Consider the following 27,505-nt stretch of genomic DNA (forward strand, 5'->3'; position numbering starts at 1 on the left):
ATTTGTTCTTTTTAAGTTCATTTACAATAAAATAAAAGTTAATTTTGCATTGTATTGTTTGTGTCATTTTTTAATTTAAAATAGTAATAAAATCAGTATAAATTAAGTCAGTAAATTAAAATCAGTATAAACTAGTCTTCCAGAAGGCCGTTCACTCATAAAAAAGTTTTATATTACAGCCGTAAGAAGCGCAGGTGTAGTTTAAAAAGCATTGTAGCATGTCCCACCGGTGGGACACGTCGTCGCGAACGTGTTAACTATTGAGTTTCTTGTTTGGTTAAACACATAAGCCACGTCGGCGGCATGGCGGTGTAACCATAGAACTGAACACATCACAGTAAATCAAGGGGGAGGCTTCCGACTGTTAGATCTATTCGTGCACGGTTCTCGTTTTGGATCAAATGATGAATTTATCTTTTTAACATTCTAATTCTACACTTTTCCTCCTTCCTACACTTTGATCTATGAAACTTTTTTCCCTTCCACCAGACAGAAAATTAGGATTGTCAGGTAATTTGACAAATTGATTTTAGTATTATAAAATATAATTGTTGTAGTTCGTATGGAAATTTAATTAATTCAAAAATATTAATTGTTAATTGGATGAGCGTTAACGAAGTACAATCGATTTTCGGTAGGTAACCACAATTTAAAAAATCATCAAATAAAAATGCCTTTATTTTTTTAGCGTTTATCTGATAGATCAGTTTTGCAGAGCAACTATTGCCATAAATTCATTTTACCACTAAATTATTTTAACATAATTTCGGATTTCATGCATTAACTATTTTTTACACTTTAACTTTAAAGGTACTCTCTGACAATGTTTGGAAGTCATCGGGGAGCTCTTGTAAAGTGTGAGGCCGAAGTATAAAAAACGTTTCCTCTCCAATTTCAAGCTTACCTTAAGAAAGTGAAGCTTCCCACCATAGCGAGACATGCGCTAAGACACTTCATCACGGGAAGAGAGCTGGTAAAGGTAGTCGGGCTCGCGGATCGTCAAAACACTATGTGTCATGCGACAAGTTATCCTACATACAGCGTCTGAGGGCAGCGTATTAACTGTTTCCCGGTACGGAGATACATGGTCGAACCTTCTAAAGGAAAACATAAAGGGAATGGCTGAGTTTTGAAGCCTCTGGGTACATCCATGTCCTTCCTAGAAATACTATCGCCGTATGCAGAGAAGCAGTAATAAAATACTGAAAGTGTAAGTGACTGGACTATATGAAGTCTAGCGGTCTCCGGACGCAAACTTCTAAACCTATACAGACCTCTCAGTCTCCCCAAAGCGCGCTGGGAGGCATGTGTAACACGTTCAGTGAATGTCCACGGTCCACGGTCCACGGTCGATCACGATACCGAGAGTCTTAGCCTTGTCACAGACAGCCAGACTACTGCCTTCAAGTGAGACACTCATTTCACTCTTTATAAGGATATCTACTAGGTCGTATGGCACTGTGTGCAAAACTGTGGACTTGTCTGAGTTGAAGTTTGGACCATTAATTTCTGACCACTTTGCGTCTGTCATGTGGCTTAGCTCATATTATAAGTGCAACTCATAATCACATCCCTTTAAAATTGCTTTCCTAATGGAAGAAAAGATTTAAATTTTAAATCATTTGACAACGAATTTAAAGGAGGAATTTTAAATGATGAGATCTGAAATGTGGAAGTTCTTGAACATTTGAAAGATGGAGCTTGCATTGGCTATTCTTAATCACTACATTGAGAACACACCAACCAATGTAGTGCTTGAATTAAAAAGGAGCACTGAACATAATGATATTTATACAGTATGGACTACAATATTACTATACACAAAGAACGAAATGTACCTACGTAAGTATTCATTTAAAATTTAAAATTGTTTAAATTATATGTCGTAAAATAATTAAATAATAATAATTTTTGAGTTTAAAGATCCACTAGAAACTCCATCTAGTTTGTTAGTAGTAAGGTGTTAGTTGTTAGCGGTTTGCTAGGATTCTGTAGAGAGCTCCCCCCCCCCCCTGGAGCGGACGTCCCGGTGACGGAGTACGAAGTGTAGTACGACGGATACCGTTGCGCAGCTGGCAGTGTGTCTCGTGCAGTTACCGGCGTGAGGTGTACACAGTAGCTTAGTAGTGTGCCGCTGCTCGCTCGCTACTGTCTGCCAGTAGTGTCGGATACTGGGTGAGTAGGTCCACTGTTAGTACAAGTTGTGAATTGTTTATGGCACCCCATTATTTTACGAAACTGCACCAATTTTTATTGCACACAGAGTACAAAAGATTTATTGGACGGTTGAAAATGTTGTTTGCAGTCCTGAATAAATAATATAAATAATGTTCTCAATAATAAATAATGCTTCCTAAAAAATAAAGCACACGTTTCTTGTGTAAAATATTTTATTTCTATACGAACATTCTGCTGTTAGATGGTTTAAAAATAAATAGAATACATGTTTGGCATCACATACGGTGTGTACGTTTCAATGGAAACGTCTAAACGAGTTATAAATTTTATTAATTGATTATTTGTAAAAATATTCAAGGACGAAATTTTAACCAAAATAAATTTCGTCTTTAAATTGTTTTAAATCTTAATTAAGTATCCGCAACAGCAATAAAATGTTAAAATGGTGGAGATCGCTACCCTTAAACGAAAAAAACATTTATTTGGATACTTAAACGATCTTGTTTTTATATTCTTCCTATAGTGTCAATTTATTAATTATTTAATGATTTACCTATCTTCCAAAGACTTAACAACTATACCATTCATTAATAATTAACTCGATAATACTATTGTAACAATAAAATATATTGTTAATTAATTTAACATAAAAAACAGTGCAATAACAAGAAATAACTCGTTAAATAGGCCCATCATCGAGTGTGAAGAAGTCGAAAATTTAAATTGTAATTTAAAAAGTTGGACTGTTCACTAATTTTGTAAAAATGTTAAATTAAAGCTACAATATTACTATTAGAAATTTAGCCTTGAAAGTGTTTGATATAAATACACAATAATAAAGCTTCTAACACTTTTTTATAGATTTTATTTTTTTTTTAATTCAATAAGTTCAACATCAGGTACTTTGTATGATGATGTACATATATGACAAGTGCCTGATGACGAATTCGTTCAATTTGAAATGTACATTGTACAAATAGAATCTATAAAAAGTGTTAAAATGTATTTTATTGTATATTTATAATATTACGTTATAAATTTATAAAACAACCTGAACTTCCTAAATATCGTTTCGTTGTTTATTTATGCAATTTATCAATCCCTTGTGCAAATACAACGAACACGTTAATGTATTTTAATGTTTAGAGCAGGTTCATCCATACAAACATGCACGAAAACAATTATGCTCTTGTGTTTAACAATAACACATATGTTTCGAAATTGCTAGTCCATAATAAATTAGTAGTTTCGACCAATTTTTCTTAAACTCAAGTTGGTAAATTCAATGAAAATTAACAGTTTGCGAAGACCAAGCACACAAAATGTGAAGATGCCGTGCCTCTTGCCTTATCAGGTCGCATGACCGCCGCGCCGTGCACCGGAAACATCGCATATATAATACGAAAAGGCTGACCTCTCCATGTAAAAATTGTTCTCAAAAGTAGACCACAATGTTTATGTAGGTTAAAACTATGTGTCATTATCCATTTTGTTATGTGACATCATTATGACTAATCTGCGTTTGCTGTTACAATTCATACGTTTATTTATTCTTCACACAAAAATTGTATATGAACAAAAAATATTTTTAGTTCTTTGTAACTTATTGTTTCCAATGTTCGTGAACACTGAAAATATCAATGTTTCACAAAATATTTGTATTTGTAAAATGCCGTGAAACATGTGAAGGATAAATACGTGTTTCAATTATGAAAAACGATGTATTTTTAATAACCTATTCTGCTTTATTTTTATAGAGTTTAATTCTGATCGTAAATTAAAATATAGAGTATTATAAGTCAAATTCATTAAATAACCTTTAAGTGTTTCTAATTCTTTAAAGTTTTTCAGATCAAAATAAAAGTGTCTCCTAAGATATAATTTATTTTATTTTATAACTGTACGCTAAAAACTGTGCTTGATAAAAACTGTCATGGGAAAATACAACCTTTTTCATTCCGTCCCACAAGTTACATGCTAAATTAACATCATTTCAATTTCAATACAAATGTTTGGAAAAATGACAACGTGATACATTTATTAATTTTACGAAACTTTGAATGAAGTGAAAACTGTTAAAAATACGTTTGAGGTGTCACAATAGCCACTTTCCCTCAGTTATATAAGTTCGAAATAAAATATTTTTCCAAAGGATCAATAAAGCAACAACCAAATTAAATCTGAAATGTAACCATTAAGATTTAATTGTGATATAAATTCAATAGCCTCCAATCTATTTTCATCCACTGTAAGTTTAATACGGATCGTCTTACATCCTTAAGACCACACACACACACATTATCTTTTAACCTCTAAAAAAATTTTAATGCGAAGGATTAAAATTATTACAATTGTTTAGAATAATTGTTTAGTTTAAGTCCTACCAGAAATAGACATACAAGAGATACCAGTTCGTATAAATTTAACAAACTTTATACTACTGTATAGGATTGACTTATTATTTATCCTGATTTATGGAAATATCGAAGTGTAACAATAATTATAGTACATTTGAGTTACTCTCATAAAGGCACCACTGCTTTGTTATTAGTTAGCCACAGAAATACGTTATTGAGCATAGTGACTGCGCTCTATGGATATATGAAATGAAAATGGTATGAAAATGAATTTCAAGTGGCGTGACTGTAATACTTTGTTTTATAATAAATTTGAAAATATTTGTCATTATAAAATAACATTGAAATGTCAAATAATTTTAAATTATTTAATGTATACATATTAAATAATATACCGAGAGTCTTAAAAGTCCCACACTTCTAATTAACTTTCTTATGAAGAGAGATTGAGCGATTTACTTTGGGGGATGTTTATATGACCAACTGAGGAGTTTTTTATGTATGAAAATGTTTGACCCACCCCCCAATGGGGTATTTTGGGGACAAGGGAAAATTTTAAAATTGGAATCTAGCAGGTGACACCTCATGTTAAAACGTATTATAAAAAGAAGAAGAATGGCGTAAACTAGAGGTCTTTAATGTTACTTTATCAAATAAGGTGGCCAATTAAAGATTGAATTGTTTTATAAAACCCCCTCAGTTTACGATATATTTAATGTTATTGTAAGGCAGATAAAACATTCACTCACTAGTTAGAACTTGTGACACGAAATTATAAAACAATGTATTACAATAATAAACAAAAGAGAACAACATTAGCAATATAGCATAACAATTAACATAGCATTTATAACATTTTTTTTGTCTGACAGAAGCCCATTAGGAAGTCCTGGTAATACCAATAGCTGGTTTTGCCATGTTATCTCTTATTGGTTACCAGTTAGTAATATGTGAGACACATCCAGTCCGATATACACATTAAAATTATTCTTACTTATGTATTCTTAAACTAGTAAATCCTTCCAATATTTGAATGGATAGCAATATATCTAAATGGATGATACGCCAGTAGATGCCTACTGATCAAGAGACACCTAGAATGAAAGATGTTTTTGAGACAAAACCGGTGTTAAAAACAACATTTCTGACCATACTGTCTGAAATGGTGGCAGATTAATTTTCCTAGAAATCTTCATGCTTTGAAACATATATTTCCTTATCCAAAAAGATTTATTTTAATTATTTGCTTTATAACGATCAAAATAATATGTCGCAACCACAGAACTTATAATCAGAAAGCTAACTAGTCATGCCTAAGATGATGGAAACATACGCTACTCTTGGTATGAAAAAAAGATTTGGGCATTTAAAGGATCGTATGTTGGTATCTCTGTACAGTGTCGGTAATTTTTTTCGTGAAAGGGTTAGCTCAATATTTAAAAGTAAAACTGTTTAGGTACTGACAAATGTGTCATACTATACCCTTGTGTTAGATACTGTATACATTGCAGAAATGATCTACGGGAAATCTCTCAAGTTCTTTTAGTGATAATGGGAAGATTGTGTTGTAGTTTATTCATAAAATAAAATCTATAACCTTTAGTATTTTAAAAAAACGTTCAAAAATAAAAATGTTTTTATCCATAATCATTAAAAAAATAGAGTTTAATTTTTCAATATTATGTATTGAAAAATTATAATACGTATTGAAATTCTTTACAAACGCATGCTACAGATTATAAAACTTTACTGACTTGTGAAACTTGAGAAAAGGTTAAAAGTTAAAAAAAGTTAACTATTGGAAAATAATGGAAATCTAAGTAATGTATTAGGTAGTTAAAGTCTATTTATATTAAAACTGCCCAGGATCGTAAGAGTACCTTCACTGCTTTTATTTCTTTTTTAATCGTAATTTAGAAATATAATAAAAATACACACAAATACCAATTTTTTATTATTATGCAACTAAAAAGCCAAAGTGGCAATTTTAAAATGTCTGTAAAATTTAACTTTGAAAATTGTTGTAAACATTTATATATTACAAAGTTTTGGGCGATCATTTTGTTTTAGATTTAACTTTAAAAAGCCTCTGGGTTTTTCCATTTAACCAATATTATTTTCAAATTGAAGTACATAATGCGGTAAGTATTAATTTTGAAAGATAATTTAACCAGATAAATAAACAAATATAGGTTATACCGTTGTAATGGAATAAAATAATATTGGACAAAATAATACAAAATCCAGAGAGTTCCAGAACATTCTTTATAGTAAATACAGTTACCTTTAGATTGTATAGATCTACGCGGGGGTTTCATTGAACTGTATGTTTCAGGAGGCACCGATGGTTGGCAGCGCTACTACTGGGGCGGAGTCCCGCATAGACGACAGGTAGAGGCTGATAGCGGAGATGTCTGGGCCCTAGCATGAAGCGCCAACACCGTATCATGGTGCCAGAGGCGTTCAAGGTGTTACCTCCTCTGTCACCAGAGCTTCCGGCACCTCCACGAGCTCCCGCGCCACACCGGGTGGCGCCTCCTGTCAGCCGAAGGGAGAAAACCGCCTTCGTCATCCTCAACGACGAACGGCCACCTCCTTCTAGAGGCACTTCGCCGAGTGGGAGAGTCAGCCCTTTTAGAGGAAGAGGATTCAGGGAGGAAACCTCAAGGCATGCTTCCCGAGAGCCGTCCCCTTCCCCTGAAACTGCCAGGAAGAACCCTCCCAGGAGCAGATCCAGGAGCAGACTTCCGGTAGCGGCTCCTCGGACTCAGAACGGTACCAGCACCTCCAGCAGTCCTGTTAGAGGGAACGCTTCCGGGATACCGAAACCTGTCAACAGACGGAACTCACTGTCACCGAACAGGGCTGCACAAGTTATCAACCAGAATAACCGAAATAAAGCACTCACGTCACCCAACCATCCGGTTAAGTCCTCAAATAAGACGGGAATCCAGTCGCCACAACATGTGACGAAAGCTATCATATCTTCCAAAAGGGTGGGTCCAACGAACAGCGTACGTAACGGTAATTCCGTGGCCACGAAGCCTCCTTTACCCAGAGCCAACCAGCCAGCTCAGAAGGAAACCGAGAAAAAGAACAACCTGACGTCACCCTACAGACGACGTCCTCAGCCGAACAAACCGGACGTGACCCGATCCCCATCCAGAATTCCCCGGACAAGAAGCATATCCAGAGGGAGAGTGGCCAACGTGAGACCATCATCTCCGCACACTTCCCCACAGAGAGCGTTGGTCAGGCATTCTCCCAGGGTTCAGGCAAAGATAAATGGAGAGAAGAAAAAAACAGGTAATGGTTCGAACGGTGAAAACAAAACCTCTCCAAGCGGCGAAATTTTCCACCGAAAATGTTGAGAGTAAAATTAATAACGTAAATGGCATAAAGAGCCCACCTATTGCTGTCGAAGAGTTGGAGAAACTCGACTTGGAAGCTGAACATGTTGTGCCTGCTCCTGTCGATGCTATAGTATCGACTGTGAACGGCTCTGATGACAAAACACCCGAACTGGAGAAGAAGGAAGTGCAAGAACAGCCGATTGAAGTGGCTCCCGAAGCCCAGCCAGTACAGTCACCTCCACCTCCGAAACCTCGCGCGGCCGAAGAAAAAGAGTCGGTGGAGATTCCGAAGTCCAAAGAGGACTCTCCGAAGAAGCCAAGGGAAGAAGAAGAAGTGCCGGAACCTACGGTGACTCTGGTGCGAACTACAACTGCGCCCGCGATGGAACTGGCTCAGCCGGACGTGATTCCCACGATCGTGTCCAAAGGGGAACAGGAGTTCTCTAAGTCGATCAGCGAGGATCCCGTAGTGGAAGACAAGTGCGAAAATCCGGGTACAGATACTCTCGCGTCCGTAGAGTCCGTGAGGTCGACAACCTCAATAGAGACAGTACGAGCCACGGGTGCGATGCCGGGAGAAACCGAGGTCGAGGTCCTTAGCGCCAACAACCTAATGAAGACTGACGGAAACGGCAGGAACATCGCCTGGGACAACAAGTGAGTTTACATATGTTAATTTATGGTATTCTTTAATACATGTGGCATTACATTACAATCTTAATTAACAGAAGTAGTACATTTTTTAATTTACGGCATCTTCTACTTCGTAGAGTATAATCAGATCTACCAAGATAATACTGACCGTAATGTAATCAATAATCAAGTATTGATTGAGAACACAAAAAGTACATTTGATTAACTAACGTAACTATCTAATAATTTTGACACACATGCCACATCGAGGTCTCACTTATACATACATTTTGACACTCACTCAGCTCCATTCATCGCAAATTTTTTCCCACCTCAATTCGAGAGTAAGTCTTCTGATTGTGCGGTCTCCCAGTTATACGCCATAAACTCGTTCACGCTATAAAATTTTTAATTTCATTTGGCAAGCTGTTGATGAGATGAACTCCTGCCTGTGAGGGCAAACGTTCATTAACTTACCGTCCTGTGTCTCCTGGTTCGGTAGTTTCCTCTGCCTCTTGTCTCGTACGAGTGAACATCCCGTCCCTTGGTCAAGGTACATTTAAGCATACAATATGACGTTGTTTCTAAAATGTAAAGACATAGCAGAATCAACAGTTGCAATCTTTTGAAAACTGCCCTGCACGACTCTCTTAATTTTTAATTATGCAATGATGCGTATCGCTCGTTATTGAAGCTTGAACGCTCTTCAGAAATTAGTTACTTGCACATGCACCCCACAGCACTAGTCCATAGGTGAGATGTGGATAGATCAAGCCATAATGAGCCATCATCATAATCTGAATAGGGCAGTATTTAGCTAGAGACCTCAACACATAAATGCCTGAGGTTAATTTTGAGCAAATGTAATCGATATGAACATTCCATGTCAAACCTTGATCAAGGTAAATTCCTAGATTTTGAAGAATTTGTTTTTGGATGGGTGGACAATAACAACACACCATAGCAACTTCTAATGTATTATCACGAACACTTTTTTATGGTGGTTTTGTTGTGGTTTAGGTTTTCAAACTGTGTGGTTATTCATTACTTAACATGCCAGTTTGATCGCGTAAATGCGCGAAAACCCGTGTGTTGAGTCAAGCTAACATGGACCCGTAATCGCAGTGACGTGTTGTAATTTTTATCATTTGTGTTCCTTGCATAATCCTCGACCATAACACATACACACACACACACACAAGAGATCTACTACTGCAATGATGTATGCACGATTATGGTTATAAGTAAATGAGAGAAATCTGCCAAAGGGCTTTTTACTATGGTGACATTACTTTTTGAGCACACAGTTTTCCCTCTATAGATTTTGTGTCGTACTGTAAAATGCAGTAGTACGCAGTGGCGTAACTATGGAGAAGACGAGGGGATAGAACAAAAATTGGGTGTGGGCCCCAAGAAAAAAACAAGGTCCCTAAAAATTGTAAAATAACAGCAATTTAACATGTTTAAAATACACGAGGTAGTGAAATTTAGAATGTTCAACATATTCCATACCTTGACTTGACTTGAAATTTTGTATGATGCTTCATTTCCATATAGGCAATATCGAGTTTGATTATCCATGCCTTGCCAATCCTATAGGATTTGGCTGAGGGTTAGTGAACATTTTTTACATTAGTCTTACGGTTAATTAAGACGTCAACAAGCAATAAGGTAAGTAATAATCTCGATAATGGCTGCACCAATACGGCTAATTATTGTTGTAAAATATTCGTTGGAATCCGAGGAAGGTTTCTATGAAAAGAAAAATTACCTGAAATATTTTGGAATCCTGAAAAAGCTCGTAATTATGATGTATAATAAAAAAATGTAACTGACACTAAACAGAAGTTCGGCAAATTGCCTGAAGCATCTGTTCACATTTTAATTTTTCTTAATACTAAGTATACAGTACGTAATCAGTTTTATAATGCAGATAGTAAATAAGAAGTCAGTATCTAAATTTTTACTCCAGACTACGACAGTAACGAATTTGAAACATCGAATACATTGTATATACTGTTTAAACACTGTTTTGAAAACAACCTTAATAAGCTAAGCTGTGAATGTTTTGACATAGGGAACTCCAACTGGTGGGATTCCTCGACTTAGCGATATGAAATTGTAACAGTGCCCTATGTAAAAAAAGGGATAAACACTTACTTGCCTCAACGATCCATTATTTCCCAGACTGCAGTCCGAAAAACAAGACCGTTATAGAAATAACGCCAAACCTTACAAACGATTATTTTCGAATGTTGAATTAATTTAATAAGGATTTCCCCCTTATCCCGTAAATAGGGAGTAGGTAGAATATTTCCCCATGCCATAACAGGCCTCACAGCTAAACGTATTTAGTTGTTTTTGTGGAATAAGCACATTTTCTTTATCATGGTACCTCAAGGCAAATTCAACTCTGGTACTAGAAATATTTTCGACCGAAAGTAGATTACAAGAGCCGGAAGTAGACGCTGTTGACCGAAGTAGATCCGAGAGCTACATACGTAAATAGTTGTTCGATCGGCGCAATAAAGCTAACTAAACTATGTAACTATAATAGCATTTAAACGTCCGTAAAATAGGCACCTTTTAACTGAAGTAGGCTTCTCAATCCTACATATAGATCTTTTGTTCATCGGGAAAACAAGGCAAACTCCACTAAGGTGCTGGAAATATCTTAGAGTGGAAGTATGTGACTAGGACTAGAAAGAAGTAAACTCTTTTTGACCGAATTAGATTTCCGAGATGTGTTTATTTGTATTTTATTGATTGGGGTTACAGATTTAGCCGTGACGTTGTAAATATAATTAATTTGAACCATAAATGATACTAAACGTGCAAAACATGATAAAAGAGTTAAATGTAGCTCTGATATACCATGGACAGTTCAACAATATACAGGGGTGCTGTAATATACAAGTCTTAAAACTGTCTAATATCTTTTGTACTCGTAAACGTACAAATATAAATTCTTTGTACAGTGACATTGGGAATAAAAATGAACTTTTTGATGCAATCAGTAGCTCTTTACCACCTCAGGGGGATGGCTCGTAAGAGATCGGTGGAAAAATCTTAAATGTAAGCATAGGTCGATGTGCATATTTTAAAGGTCTTAATTAGTAGAACATTAATGTTGCAAACTAGACCTCATAAGGTTAATTCTAAACAAGATGGCGGCCCACGAAAATTTCAATACTGATTTTATGTGGAAGTTCAAGAGTGGCTTCATTTAATTTTAATACATATGCTTACTGTTACTGTACACAAATACGTACTAAGATGTATTCAGTGTATATTCTTCTACGGAAACGGTCCACGAAGAGTCAGTAGAAGTTTTATGTAATATGCGCGACATTTTAAAGAGCTTGTCAAGCAAAGATGTATGCCGCAAGCTTCACTACAAAACCTTTATCCGTTTCAAAATGGTGGTGGTTCAAAGATTTTAAAAGTAAACTAAATTCAGCAGAAAATTCAGGAAGTTGTTTTAACTATCTTAATTTTATGTTAACAATTTTTATTAGTTAGTAACAATAGCAACACAACATCACCTACCTAGATTGTTATAGGAAATGTTCTCATGTATCCTACGTAAGTAGGACAATGAACAAATTCTGAACAATTTCATAGGACTCCATCATAATGATATAAGTGATTTTAGTAGATAGTGTTAGGACTTCGATTTTTAAATTTGCGTGCGAAGCCGCGGGAAACAGCTAGTTTGTAAATGAAATGAGTACAATCATATGGCATAGTAACACAAATAGACTAATGCAATGAAATATACAAATTTTAAATTCTGCGTACAACTTTAACAAAGCCGTTGTACGACACGTGGTGTGGTCTATTCCTTGTATTAGTGTCTGACACAGATTTTTAATTTAATTGCGTTTGGCTTTTATTGAAAATCTGTAACATGTTAAGTAAATTAAGTATTAAGTTGAAGTGATTTTTTTGCAACATTTATAAGGCTTGTAAAAGTACGACAAAACAGTTGTGCCTTATCATTACAAAACACGAAGTATACTATCGTTCATGTGTGAATGCATGATTCCACGCACTGTCCTCTAGATCGTTATGCACAGTGTTGTATTTACATGTGTAAACAGGTTGAGACATGTCGTGGTTTCTTCACGTAAACAAAAGGCTCAATATTTTCTTGTGCTTGTAGTATGTAAATACAATGCTATCGTGTTAACCAACACTACGCTTAGTATATCGCTTTTATACGTCATTCAGTAAAGTGTTATGTGGCATAATAAAAAATTATAATTATAATGTAACGTAGCAATTTGGTAATCCCACTTCTCGCTTCTGACAACAAATGAATTAAATTTTCATGGTTTGAAAATTAAATTATTTATTTCAATAATACTCAACTATTGTGTTGTTCAAAACTCATGTTTAGTTGGAACTGAGGAGACTTTGTTAAATTTGCATGAGTATTTCCCAATATTGCTATAATAACACTCCATTTTAATAATTTTTATTTTAATGGAATAAAATAATTCACTGAAACGAATACAATTTATTTAGTCGAACGATCGATAGTAAATCGATACCAAATAAAAGCTAAGTTCCCTAAAACCTCCAAGGTCGCAATATAATCGCTTAGATGCGGGGGAATAAGCAGCAGCGAGGTTTTGCATGTTAAGGAGCAGTAAATTCCCACGTTTGGACAAGAACATAACGCGTCCGAATCTCCCCCCCCTCCCACTCGCGCAAAATAAATGCACCATAATGTGGCACTTTCATCATAAACTACTTATGGCAAGGTAAGCGTAAAAAGTTTAACGATGGCCATTAATCTAAATCACAGTTTTATTTCTAATAAAGGTATAAACAGTTATTTATATTTATTATTTTTTGAAATGGGATATTTCTGCATTCACTAAATTGTTGTTATATAATTTAACATTGTTGTATGGTTGAACATGATGTAATACATAACCGTTCCACGTTCTTTGTTATGAATATGACAGTGACTTATTAATCTCGTTATCCGTCTGTCAGTGCGATAGAAATGTCCACGGAATAATATAAATAATAAATGTATAGTAACAATACATACAATTGTGTTGCAATGATCTTATGATCATTAGTAAACGTAGCAATAGTAAACGTAGTATTTGACATATTTCTCCAATCTTACCCAACTACGCACTTGCAAACATACAATTTGATAAAATCATCCGTGGAACCAGATCCAGCTTACACCCCAAAATTTTAATTTTGAACGTTTAAAATTTCCCAACGGTTCTTCATGAACTTGTCAATCCTATAGGTTTAGGGCCAAAACATCAAACAGCAGTTTGTATGTCTGTCTCAGAGATAACTGTTGATACAAACATCCTAGATACCAATAAATTGATGAATATTTCTCTTGATCCAACGGAATAGTCGATTAATTCTGCGGTCAAAAAGAAAAAGGGCAGTCCGTCCTTCTATGCCATGGTACATTTTTCAGTACCTTTTGTTAAATTCTAGTTAACCTCCAAAGAGCACACTGGGATCCACAGGACCCCACATAAATTTCGTTTTATATTTCTCAGTTTTTAATTTTGTCATGGGAAATTTGTGTTACCTATGTAATTTTATTTTGCATCACTAGGCTTCAAGCCCCACCACTGGCCTCCTTGTCAGCTGTCAGCTGAGTAATAAACTATTTTGTTTTGTCTTGGGGTCCAGTGGACCCCTGTGTGCCGTTTAAGGTTGTGTTATTCATCATTATCTATATTTGATTATATTGGTTATAATGTCATTTTTGTGGTTATTTTTTTGAATAATTTACATAATTTTCTTTATTGACCAAAGACAATTTTTAATTAATAGCCGGTGAAAAATTATAACATTTTATAAAACTGTTTGAATAATATACGAATAGCCTATACTTGTATGGTCAAATTTTAGCCTATGTTTGCGATTTGTTGTAATATAGGTCATAGTTGCGATGGAATAAATACATGCATGTATTGTTTCTAGATATGATAAAGTGGTAGTAGCTACTATTTAGTTTTGCATTCAAAACTTTTTTTAACTCGTACAAAATAATTATGTTCAAAGAGCTTACATTTTTTCAATATTGCAACATTTGGCGAGAAAAAAATTTATAATTGTTATATTTATTGTTTTTTACCAATATATTGAAGCTCTCTCACTAATAGTCTGTGGAAACAAACAAAGTTATATGAATTAAATGTATTTATATTTTTAAGCGTGTTTTTAAATGAAGCCCACATTTGTTTAAGGTTCATGTTTAAGGACGAAAAAATATGTGTGCCTTTTGAAGGTTAAAATGATTATCCGTATTATTATTCATAAGGATCTGTAGAAAAGTTAAGCACACATATTGTCTCATTCAGTAATAAAACAGTGTCTAACAAAACACACAAACTGCAGTTTGTAAGCTTGATGTAATCTGAAAATGTTGCAACTGACTGTAGGGTAAGGTAAGGCAATTTCGTAGTAAAACCTAAAAAGTTGGCTTTTATTACAAGAAATATTTATTTAAAAAGTACAAAACTTATGTAATACAAAAAACACATATTAGTTTAAAAATTTCTTTAGTTTTAAATGTATTGCATTATATATGTATATATAAAAGCTGTTTTTCATAAGTCTTTCAAGGTAAGGTAACTTTGCATTAGTACAGGTAATTCCGCAATAGTGGGTAGGTAATTTCGCAACATTGTACAAATAGGCATACCTGAGGTTAATCCGAGTCCTCACTTCCATAAAATGACTCACAAGCGTCACACATATAAATTAGCTCCTTTGTAGGATTTTTCTGGCACTTTTCGTGATATGGGAACTTACAAAATGAACACTGTAACCACTGAGCACCATTCTTCATCTTCACGTCCTCCGAGAACAGTTTCAAGCATACACCACACTTCCAATCATCATCAGGCTTGGCAGGCCTATCTTTAGGAGTGCCGGGTTTTGGTTGATCCATTTTATCTTTTTCGGGTGGGTTTAGACACTTCGCAGAAGAGTCTCGTGGCTCTTTTTTTGGGGTTTTCTTTCTTTTTATGGCGCCCTTCGTAGCCATATCTCCAACTTCAGATGTTGTTTGTTTTGGCGCGTGAGGAACTTCAAGCAGATCTTCTACACCATGCAGGTGTTCTTCAGAGGGGTCCTTTGAAGAAAGGGTAGACAGTGTTTGTCCAAGATCACAAGGTAGGCCCGACTTCCTAACAGGAGTAGCAGGTGAAGATGGACCATGTGCCAATGCTTCTGCAGGAAGAACGTTGGGGTTATAAGGACAAGCCCCAGCTTTCTTGATTGACTGTATGATAATTCAGAGGAGTGAAACTTTCCAGAAAAGCAGGAGTAAAGAGCTCGTAGAAATGGGAACGACTGGGCATGTTGTTTGGGTTCAGTAACATGTGATTGTTCAACAATTTAGCCCAGACACTTTTCAGAGACTTGTAAACTCCTACATCAAGGGGTTAAAATAAATGACTCGTGTGTGCAGGGAAAGTCATAAGGTAGATTACATTTTGCTTTGCAAGTTCTATGACTTCAGCCCTAACATGCGAGCCATGAGAGTCCATCAGTAAGACAACAGGCCTTGCTGGACATATAGCACCAATGAAGAATTTAAACCATTCTAGGAAAAGTTCTGAATTTATCCAACCTTTTGGGGATAGCCTAAGTGAGTTAGGAAAACTGTTTTCTTTGAGTTGGTCACTCCATCTTATCCCTTTAAAAATCACCATTGGTGGGATGAAACTTCCATCAGCGCAAACACAATACAATACTGTTTGAAGCTGTCCCCGCTCTGCGTATGTTCTTTTATAAACATATTTTTTCCCAACTTGACACACTATTTTATTCGGTTTTACAACATATGTGAGTCCTGTTTCATCTATATTCCAGATTCTATTTGGCTGGTTTTTTATTCCCATTTTGAGACAAAAGTTTGTCTAATTTTTGAAAATAATCTTTCACCATCACTGGATTTGCCGTGCTTTTACCATAAGATTTTCCATAAGTTTTCGGGTGTCCGAAGACACAGATTATAGCGTTCTTTAAATTTTGACCACCACCATTTGCTGGCCGTCTTTTTCTCTGTGTTAAAAAAAGTGTGATCTGCCTATTTTGTCTGAAAGGTCATAAGCCAGTTTTCTAATTTATTTGAAGCACTGTAAGGCCAAAACCCAATTCCCGCATTTCAACAATAAAGTTAAAAACACGCAACTCAATATCTGAGGGCAAGGCGAATGGTCTGCCCATTTTGAGAACATGAACATGATCTAAATCGTCATTTTTGACTAAAAAGTCTTTTAATGTATTATAAGGAACCCCAGAGTCCTTACTTGCTTTGTACAGGGTTACTTCACCTGCCTTCACTTTCTTCGCCGCACTTACTAGATCAGATATTTCATAATTTCTATAAGTCTTACATTTGCTTAACTCTTTGTCTTTAGGTTTAACCATTTTTAATTTTTAATCAAGAGTAAACTGAAATAATATGAATAATGATGTTCACGAAACACAGTATTAATCAGGTTAGGTAATTTCGGAGTGAAAAATGAAGAGTAAGAAAAAGGTAAGGTAATTTCGCAATAGCCTACATTTGATTTTTTAAATATGCATAATAATATAACATTACTTATGCGTCTGTATATCGATTTTATCAGGCAAAATAGCAACAAACTTTCTTAGGAAAAAATAAATTACCTGTACAGTAACAGGAACGTGTAAAATTATAGTGAATTTGCTAACAAAAACATCCTAGTTTCCAAGGTTATGGCTTATTTATTTTTAAGATTAGAATTATCAAACTACTATTAAATAAAACTGTGTTTCATGAACAACGTGTACCATACCAGAACTTCTACCACACACACATATTATATAAACTAAATCCACCAAACAACTATGTACTCGTAAAACAGCACAAAACTCTAAAATAATTGTCAGACATAACCTTTAACATTATTTACAACACGAACTAGAAAGCAGAACCGGCGAAACATGTGTTTCTTCAAAAGTAGACATCTTACGCTACCTAGAGGCAAATGCATGAACTAATAACTTTACAGGCAAGTCTGTAATAAGAGAAACAGAAATTAATGCGAAGTTTTGTTTAGGAATTAACATATAGCACTGAATTAAACAAATACAGTAAGGTTAATTCCTATACTGCGAAATAACCTTACCTTACTTGTTATGGGAAGTACTGTTCAAATGTTGTGCCAGAGACGTTTGTTGACGATAATGGTGCAATGTAACTCTATAAGATTTGGCTGATCGTTAGCGAACATTTTACGATGGTCTTATGGGTAACCGTGATAGAACGAGAAAATCGCAGAGTAAATAAATTTTTAAACAAACTGAGTACAATCATATGACATTATAACATTTTTATTGTCCCCGCGGAGCAAGTACTTTTTGTGATTCTATGTTTATTGAAATTATAACATTTTTGATATAGTAACACATGTAGCCTAATGAAATAAACTATAAACTAGAAATGTTGCATGAATAGCCAGCAAAGTCGCAACGAGTGGTGTAGCATACTACTAACTTGACATGTATTTGTCTTCCTCCGTAGACTAATGGTTATAGCCTCGGCTCTCTAATCGAGAGATCACGGGTTCAAATCCCGGGGAGGTCCAATCATGTACTTAGTACTTTAATAAAAAAACCAGTGCAATTCGAAGCCGGCATAGCTGACGCTGAGGCTTAATGAGACAAAAAATCTTGGGATAATTTATTTTAAAGATTAAAAATTGAAGTACCAATAATTATAAATACACAATTGACTTACAATAACAATTGAATTGGATGTAAATTACATTTATAACTGAACGAGAAGGAGAGTTATATATATGTTATATATAGTTATATATATGTTATATATATGTATATATAGTTATATATAAGTTATAATGTACTACCAAGTACATTATAACTGTACTTGGTAGTAAGCATGTTGAGTGTTCAGTGCTACCAACTTGCGGAGCCGCATAATGTTGACCATTTCCATACCAATTACTAACAACACTCGCATAAGCCAGCAATGTTAGCAGAAACCTCTTGTTGCAGTGTACAATAAAGTCAAATAGTAAGCCAAACCTACCTCTTAAGTGTTATTAGCATGAACGATGTAGGTGCATGTTCAGATAGGCTATGTTATTTCTATTCAGAACTGCTGACTAAAGCCTTGTATTGAGTATGCGCGGTTCAGTTTTCTTTAATCATTGTTTAGAAAACTGCGTCCGCACTTTCTTTACAAAACGTACAATTGATATTTTTTATAATGAATTCATTCAGATTTAAAAAAATTATTATGTGAATACTATGGAAAATCTAGATACTTTTTACTTTTGAATATCTTTAACATTGTTATCTATAATGGGTGATTGCGATAAAAGTGCGCATTTTTTAGGGTTGATAGAGGATGTAAATACAAACATTTCAACCCAGTTCATATGGGGTTGCAAATGTTTTGTTTCCGAGAAAATTGAGACTTTGTAAGACGCAAAGTTACTGAAACAAAACTTTATTTCCTTTTGAAATAACACATTAAACAATCACATAATGTGAACCAGAATACAGAAAAATATTATTACTGCAAATGTTTAAAATTTTTCCCGTTTGCGTGGATGTAAATCTGAGCTCTTCATAACATCGACTGTTTTACCTACTAGGTCTTCTCCTCATTTTTTGCTTAACAATATTTTTACATTATTGTGTACATAAAGTGGTTGTTTTATTTGTAATGAAGAAGAAAAACACAGTTAGTTTCAGTAGCTTTGCGTTTTTCTGGCCGTATATCAAATGGAACACAACTGTTTAAACACTTCTTCACGTATTTAAACGACAATTTTTCACAAACTTGGAAGAAACAGTATGATAGATAACGGATTATCGGATATAGAACAGAGAAAATGCGTATCCTGCTGAAAATCTAAAAATTAATGGAATTAATTTAAATATAATTTTTCTAATCGGAGATGCAGTCAGTGAATACACACAAAGTACAAAGTCTACAAAGGTTGATGTTAAAAAATTGGTCCGGTAACTTTTGATTCACTTTACTGACACTGGTTAAATACAAATTAGTCATTAATAATTGTTCGTAAACCTATGCCTGGATAGATACTTACTTTTATCTGCTAATATATTCGTTGTCCTTTGGTTAATGAATATTTTATTGCTACAATTTAGCAACCGTATAGTTTCTTCAAATCAAATTACTGTCTCAAAATCCCAAACCATAGAGGGTACGTTAGAATAGTTTAGGAGCATCAGCATATGGCATCTGAACCACAGATTAGCTCCTGATATATTTTTCACTGGTCCAGGCTCGCCCTAAGAGGAATGTTCTCGCTGGAATGTTCCTGTACGTCAACTTCCTTAGTTCAATTACTGGAAATATCAGTCAAGTCTTTGCTAACGAAAAGACAATCTAGTATCACTAAGCAAGTGGTACTAGAACCCCAGAATAGCTCCTAATATATTTGTCACTGGTCTAGGCTCGCCCTGAGAGGAATGTTCTCGCTGGAATGTTACTGTACGTCACCTTCCTTAGTTCAATTACTGGAAATATCAGTCAGGTCTTTGCTAACGAAAAGACAATCTAGTATCACTAAGCAAGTGGTACTAGAACCCCAGAATAGCTCCTGATATGTCACTGGTATAGGCTCGCCCTGAGAGAAATGTTCTCACTGGAATGTTCCTGTACGTCACCTTCCTTAGTTCAATTGCTGGAAATATCAGTCTAGTCTTTGCTAATGAAAAGACAATCTAGTATCACGAAGCAAGTGGTACTAGAACCCCAGAATAGCTCTTGCTATATTTGTCACTGGTCTAGGCTCGCCCTGAGAGGAATGTTCTCGTTGGAATGTTCCTGTATGTCACCCTCCTTAGTTCAGGTACTGTACATATCAGTCAAAACTTTGCTAACGAAAAGACAATCTAGTATCACGAAGCAAGTGGTACTAGAACCCCAGAATAGCTCTTGATATGTCACTGGTATAGGCTCGCCCTGAGAGAAATGTTCTCACTGGAATGTTCCTGTACGTCACCTTCCTTAGTTCAATTGCTGGAAATATCAGTCTAGTCTTTGCTAATGAAAAGACAATCTAGTATCACGAAGCAAGTTGTACTAGAACCCCATAATTGCTCCTGATAAAAACTATATCAGAATTTTGTACTTTTTTTTGTACCACTTTGTACCACAAAAATAAAATGTTGTACCAATTACTGAAAAAAGTTATTAACCATATAAAAGTCGGCTTACAGGTCTAAGTTAAAAATAACTTTTTCGTTAATTGAAATAAACTCCACCATACGTTTGTACCAATTTTGTACCATTTTGTACCATTTTGTACCACCAATTTTTATTTTTGTACTAGTCAAATAACGGCTCAGGAAAATATTTACTACTAATTTCTGGCAGCTACTAACCTGTAGTACCACTCAGCTTCTGGGAGTTCCGGTTATTTTTATGAATGTTATTGTTAGTTGTTTTATAAATTATTAGTGAATTAAATTTTAGATACACTGTTAATATATTTGCATATTCATATATAGTTACTGAAATTATTAAAATGCAGAGTTCCCCACAAATCAGTAACTATTTGTTAATAGAACCTGTAGACGAACAAAATAAATTGTTAAAATTCGTACTAAATTAAATTAAATACCGTAAACGATTAATGTTGAAGAAAAAGAGTTTCACTTGAGAGGATGCACAGCTTTTATTGGGTCTGATTCACTTTCTGATATTGGCCTTTACGTAGCACTTACATTGAGACGTGATGGCCTGTGGGAAACTTGTGACGATCTAAGGCCAAAAACACTGCCGTACGCATCAAAAGATAGCGCAAAATTCCATTTAATTCTTTATACTGGATATCTCAAGTACCTTAACTTGTTTTAAATTAAATTAAATTTGATTGCTTTATGTTTACACAAGTTTACATTTTACATGGTATTTATTCTATTTAATGTAACAGTTTATAGTGGTTAGTTAAGTTGTAATATTTTTTATTTATATAAAATTACGTTTGCTATAACTTATTATGATCTTACCAGATAAATGAGTTTCTATAGTGTTATAAAACACATATAAGTCAAGGTAAAATATTTGGTAAAAAGACGTAAAAATGATCTTCTTGTATGGACTACATCTTGTTTAAGGATTCTATAATATTTTGGTGCGTAATTAAGAATAGAGTGTTTTAGTAAATTACAAAGCAATCTTCTGTTAAGTGTTTAAAATAAATCATAAGAACTTTCCAATAAATATAGTCTAGCCTCTTATAGACAACTAGCCACTGTTGTACTTCACAATTCTCTGGAAATGTATAGTACTTTGTATTACACAACCCGGCATTGTAGAGTATTGTTCACGTACAAACAAAATAAAATAAATCACCTTAAACTGCAAGTGACAGTGCAGCAAGTCCATCAAGCCCCTGCAACTAATCAGCTGCAACCAGCAGTGTATGGGTAACAGCACATTTAGTTTGTTCTCTTCCATCATGAGAAACAAAACTTAAATATTTTCCTGAGCCGTTCGTTATTTGACTGGTACAAAAATAAAAATTGGTGGTACAGAGTGGTACAAAATTGGTACAAGCGGTGTTGTTTATTTTAATTTACGAAAAAGTTTTTGTTCAAAATGTAGACCTGTGACCCCAATTTTAAATGGTTAATAAACTTTTTTCGGCGAGTGGTACAATATTTTATTTTTATGGTACAAAATAGTACAAAATTTTTACACAGTTTTTAAAATGATTCGTGATGGTCGGCTCACAGGTCTTTACAGCTCTAGAACCCCACAATAGCTTCTGATATATTTGTCACTGGTGTAGGCTCGGCCAGAGAGGAATGTTATTGCTTGAATGTTCCTGTACACCACATTCCTTAGTTCAGTTACTGGACTATCTAGAATCATGGAGCAAGTGGTACTAGAACCCCAAAATATCTTATGATATATTTGTCACTGGTGTAGGCTCGGCTTGAGAGGAATGTTTTTGCTTGAATGTTCCCGTGTGTCACCTTTCGTAATTTCAATTATTGCACAACTCAATCAAGTCTCCGCCAAACCATTTTGTCTCATAACTCGTTTTTATTATATTAACTCATAATCGTCTCTTCATATGTCTCACTGAAGACCAATTGTTCACAAGATCTGTATGGTTCATTCAAAGCACAAGTTATATAATATACACAAATTTAATTTCAATGTCTTAATTTACTATTTAGTGATACAGGTGAAATATTACTTCGCATACGTAAAGCTGTTCTCATAATTGCATGTTTCTTCCTCATTCTCTAATACATGTTAAATAATTTTAAAATGAACATTTGTGCCACTTTTGAAGAAAATCAGATTAAAAATTGTATGACTTCGCTTTTTTAATCATCGGTAAAAAGTACCTGGAAGCAAGAAAAGTTGCAGGGTGATAAAAACATACAAACAGTATAAATCAATAATATTTCTCCTACCCCAGCTAATAGATATATTAATACATACGAGTATATCAGTACGAGTACACAATGACGGTCTGAGAGGAAATGGGAAAGTATCAAGATTCGTGGTACTGAAAGGGTTAACCGCACTACGAAGCAAAAGGGCAAGAAGCAGTTAGAGTGACAAAGATTATCTGTACTTTGATTTGTTTTTGTATTCATTCCTTGTACAATGTATGATCTAACTGTATTTTTTGCGGCTTGTAGGAATTTTGGTTAAACATATTGAAGTACCTAAACAAAAAGGTATTAAAAAGCGTTAAAAATATAGGCATTTTAGAAATGTTTTAAAATAGAGAATATTTTATGGTACATTTTTACGAAGTCTATACGAACTTTAAATTCTTACCTTTGTACGTAGAAAAAATCGTCGAAACTGAATTTTCCTTTGGGATGAAAACATTTAACGTATTATTTATTATTTTTATATAGAATTTAATTATGATTATTAAAAATATTAAAGTAATATCTGCGATCAAACAGTACTAGGCTTTAAGGCATCTAAAAGCAATAGACTATCCAAAAATCGTAAATTGAATTTTAGTTTTGAGCTTCTTCTTCGTCGACTTTCTTTGTATATCTTCACACGAACATGTCTTCAGATTCCAGGAGTCAAGTCTGAGACAGTGTCAGATACCAAGACGCTGCAATAAAAGGAAAGTGGAGCAAAACTCATAATTCATTTCAATCAACCCTTCCTACCATAGCTATGTTATGTGTAAAATTGTAAATGTTGTATTTATTGAAAATATTAGTCTTGTAGAGCTCCATATTGTAGTAATGGAACAAAGCTTGGAGCGGCATCAATGCACTAAAGGTGTTGGCGCTTCTTTTCCACAGCTGATTAAAGATGGTGGTGCAAATTGCAAGAGTGAACTGGTGGATAATTGGGGTGAATCCCCGGCGGCGGCTCTGGGCGGCGGCGCTTCACGTAGGCTACTGCGATACACGCTATCTACGATCCTATCGCGTGTCTTTTGATATTGGTGATTTGTTATAGAGAGCAAAGAAGTCGTTTTAATGTACCTTGCAAAGTCAGTGGATAAGACTCGGTTAACTTTACGCGATATTATTAAGTGTTGGAAGTAAAGAGTAGTTGATAAAGTGTAGACTACTTTTCAATATAAATTTTTGAAAAATGTTTTTGAATATATTACCAAAATCTCAATCTTCTCTGTAGTCTTATCTATTGGAATTTTTAAATTAAAACGTTTATTTAAATTAAAAATTTTGTTTTGCCATGGACTCAAGATTGGCCGTGGATTGTAGTCGGTGCACCATTCTTGGCCTATTCGACTTCAGCAAGGCCTTTGATACTGTCAATCATGGTATACTTATTGTAAAACTTCATAAATTAGGATTTTCCGTAAAAGCTTTGATCTGAATGAGATCTTATCAGAGCGGCAAAAGCAGTGTCATGACAAAACTTTGTCCAATTACAAGACTGTTAATAATGGGGTTTCACTGGGATCAAGTCTGGGCCCATTTTTGTTCTCTACGTCAACGACATCAGTACTGTACTGCAACTTAAAAAGTTTGAGTTATGTTGTTGAATCATCCATAAATTCTTAACTGTTGCAATACAGTCCACGATGTAACTAAGGTTGTCAGCATCATACTGGAGAGAGTTCAAAAATATCGTATCTATTTTAGTTTGATCTCTGGTTTGGAGGCCACGAAACAACTCATTCCACTTAAAGCTAGCTGTCACCAGAATGTTTCACATTGTAGTTTCGGTTCGTTCTATTATTAAAACCGGTTTTCCAACATATTTGTCAAACAGATTTCAATTTTTAGCGGTGGATGGGATGAGAGAGCAACACGCCCTGGTTCATATACGCATGCATCCCCCATTGTAGACTAGAGCATATAATCGATCCTTCACCACACTACCTAAACTTGGAATTCCTTGCATTAAGTAGATTCAGGGTCAATTCATATTGTGGCGGTTTGCTTAACAGTATTAGGTGGATTCTGCTGCTCACTAGGCGCGTGTATACTCTTAAGCATACACTCTTGAGTGTAGCCTAAGTTGTTTATATTTATTTTGTATTGTAGATGTATGTGGTTAAATGTTAGATAGGGCAGTCTGTTTCTAATTTGGCCTCAATAAAGTAGCAATTTCTATTATATCCCATTCCACATAGATGTATTGCTAAGTATTCGTATCGGAGACCGATTAGAAAAACAACATTTCAATATTTTATCAAACCGTAGTTCAAAATAATGACGAAAAGAGACTAGGCCAAAATCGTTATATACATTGTAATGATTGTTCTCAAAAATCAACTGGATGGAAATGATTAAATGCTCAAAACCTAAGTATCCAGTATTAAAAACAATCCAGAAATGTCAGACCTATATATTCTACCAATTTCCATGCAGCTGTGAGGTATTCTGTTCAAAAGCATGACTCATCATCTTCCACTTAAAATGTTTATCCAAGCAATGCATTTCATGTTACACTTAATGAATGTGTATAATTAGCAGAGTAACTCTTTCCCAAGGCTTGTAATGCCTCTTATATAGTTATTCAGTACCGTAAGGAATGGATATGTCTGTGTATTTCTTATAAAAACATATTGTTACTAAAGTGGTAGGAAATATGATGAGAACTAAAAAATATCCTTTCCTATCCGGTACAGTCATATGAAATTGTGATGAGTGACTTACATCCCTATCGAACTGAAAATACATATTAGTTTTTTAGATTGTGATGTACACCATTGACGATAAGAAGGTATATATTTGCAGGTACGCAGTTTCTGAAGATAAGTAGATCCCTGAGATGAATATAGGCCTAGGCCTATTCTTATTTCGATATTCCCTCCAAGCTATGAAAATTCCCTTCATGGTCTCTAAAGTTGTGAAATATTAATTTAATGAGCCTGTCAAATGTAATCAACTGTTCTGCTTAAAGATTGTTTATTATTTTCAAGTTGTTTACACTTATAGTGAGTAAATGTTCTAATAGTAACCATAATGGTTAACACCGATTTAGATTTCAGTGATTAGGTATGTACTTGCTACCTTAGAAAATAACCCAAAACATAAGACGGTCAGAATTTGACTTTGACTCTTATGTCAACGTCAACGTTGACTCACGAACCTAGCAGTCAACAAGTTTGCTAGATGCAAGTTCACTAGACTGTTGATTTTCAACTAATGTACCAATTCCAGCTCTAAATTATCTAAAAATATTAAATATTTTTCATTTTACAAAGAAACAAACGCGTAGTTACATTGTTATTGTACTTGTAACTTTTATTAAATTGTACATTTTAATCAAATATTGGGTATTAGATCTAAAAGACTATGTTACTATCTAACTTTTACTATAAAATTAGAAACTTTTACATAAAACTCATTTTAGTTGACTTTTGAGAGAAGTATCTGGACTTGTGATATATAAATTTTTTTTATGTTTTTTCTTGATCGTGGCAAAAAGGCAAAATTAACATTGGCTTCGCAAGACTTCACTCGAACCAGCAGTGGTCATAAGAGTGCAATGCCTACTAAATACTAAATTGAGTGCAAAGAAGTGGGTAACTGCTGTATATATAATACTGCTAATTTAATATATATATATATATATATATATATATATATATATATATTATATATATACATATATATATACATATACAAGTACTAATATGTATATATATAATACATATTATATTATATGTTAGTAGTTACAGTTAGGTACTACCTATTATACGTACAGCACATTAATATATGGCAATATATTAATGTATAAATGGTATAAATGGCAATAGTCGAATTTAATTTTTTCAATAAACATTGAATCACAAGAAGTACTTGCTCCGCCGGGACTCGAATCCGGATTTCTCACTTGCCAGGTGAATGTGCTACCATTACCATATTTATATTTATATAAATTTCTTTTTCTTGATCGGAAAAGGGGCAAAATCAGCTAAGGTACACAAAGTACTAACATCGAAGTAAATTAAAATGACCATAAATATACATTTTTAATATAGTTTCCTGATCGTCGGTAGAAGGCAAACTCAGCATTGGCGTCGGAAATATAATACACTCGAACCAGAAGTGCGAAACCTGCGAAATTGTGGGCGAAGCCAAGGGTAACCGCTAGTAGTGTTATTAACTCCTACATCATGAACTCTAATTAGGAAGTTTCCGTGGCTAAATACCGCCGACACACGGATCTGCGTGGTATTAGTGAGCCCGACTTACCCGAATCCATGAAGTCGATAGTTAGTTCCGGCAAGCGGTCTGATACCCCGATACAGGAGTGGTAATGGAGTTGTTGATAGTTCCTGGTGATTACGGAGGCTCTGGTTTGTTAACTCTGGCGACAATAGGACGGTACGCACGCACGTGTCTACAGGACCTCACGCAAGCTTGGCCGTCCAGGAGCGTCTAATTATACCTCGCCTTCAGGGGTTATAGATCCAGTCAAACACCTTTTCAAAATTCATTGAATACCGAATATATACCGGGTTTTTTTGT

At 34.7% G+C, this 27,505-nt stretch overlaps 2 protein-coding genes across 2 annotated transcripts in view; both read left to right on the forward strand.

Annotated features, from left to right (window-relative positions):
* Positions 1 to 2,060: 2,060 nt before the first annotated feature.
* On the forward strand, positions 2,061 to 7,906 carry LOC124364736 (serine/arginine repetitive matrix protein 1-like). The gene is made up of 2 exons (XM_046820439.1): positions 2,061 to 2,175; positions 6,871 to 7,906. The coding sequence occupies exon 2, from the start codon at positions 6,962 to 6,964 to the stop codon at positions 7,904 to 7,906; it is 945 nt and encodes a 314-aa protein (XP_046676395.1). The 5' UTR covers positions 2,061 to 2,175; positions 6,871 to 6,961.
* LOC124365523 overlaps positions 7,855 to 27,505 on the forward strand; it is a 59,660-nt gene continuing 40,009 nt past the window's right edge. The window contains exon 1 of the mRNA XM_046821508.1: positions 7,855 to 8,545. Within this exon, the coding sequence (XP_046677464.1) occupies positions 8,271 to 8,545 (275 nt within the window). The 5' untranslated portion in view covers positions 7,855 to 8,270. The remainder of the gene's footprint in view (positions 8,546 to 27,505) is intronic.

Source organism: Homalodisca vitripennis, chromosome 6 (assembly GCF_021130785.1).
Source record: "Homalodisca vitripennis isolate AUS2020 chromosome 6, UT_GWSS_2.1, whole genome shotgun sequence".
Taxonomy (NCBI): Eukaryota; Metazoa; Arthropoda; class Insecta; order Hemiptera; family Cicadellidae; genus Homalodisca; species Homalodisca vitripennis.

Excerpts from the sequence above, each read along its gene's own strand:
- LOC124364736 (XM_046820439.1), top strand. The coding sequence starts at position 6,962 with ATGAAGCGCCAACACCGTATCATGGTGCCAGAGGCGTTCAAGGTGTTA.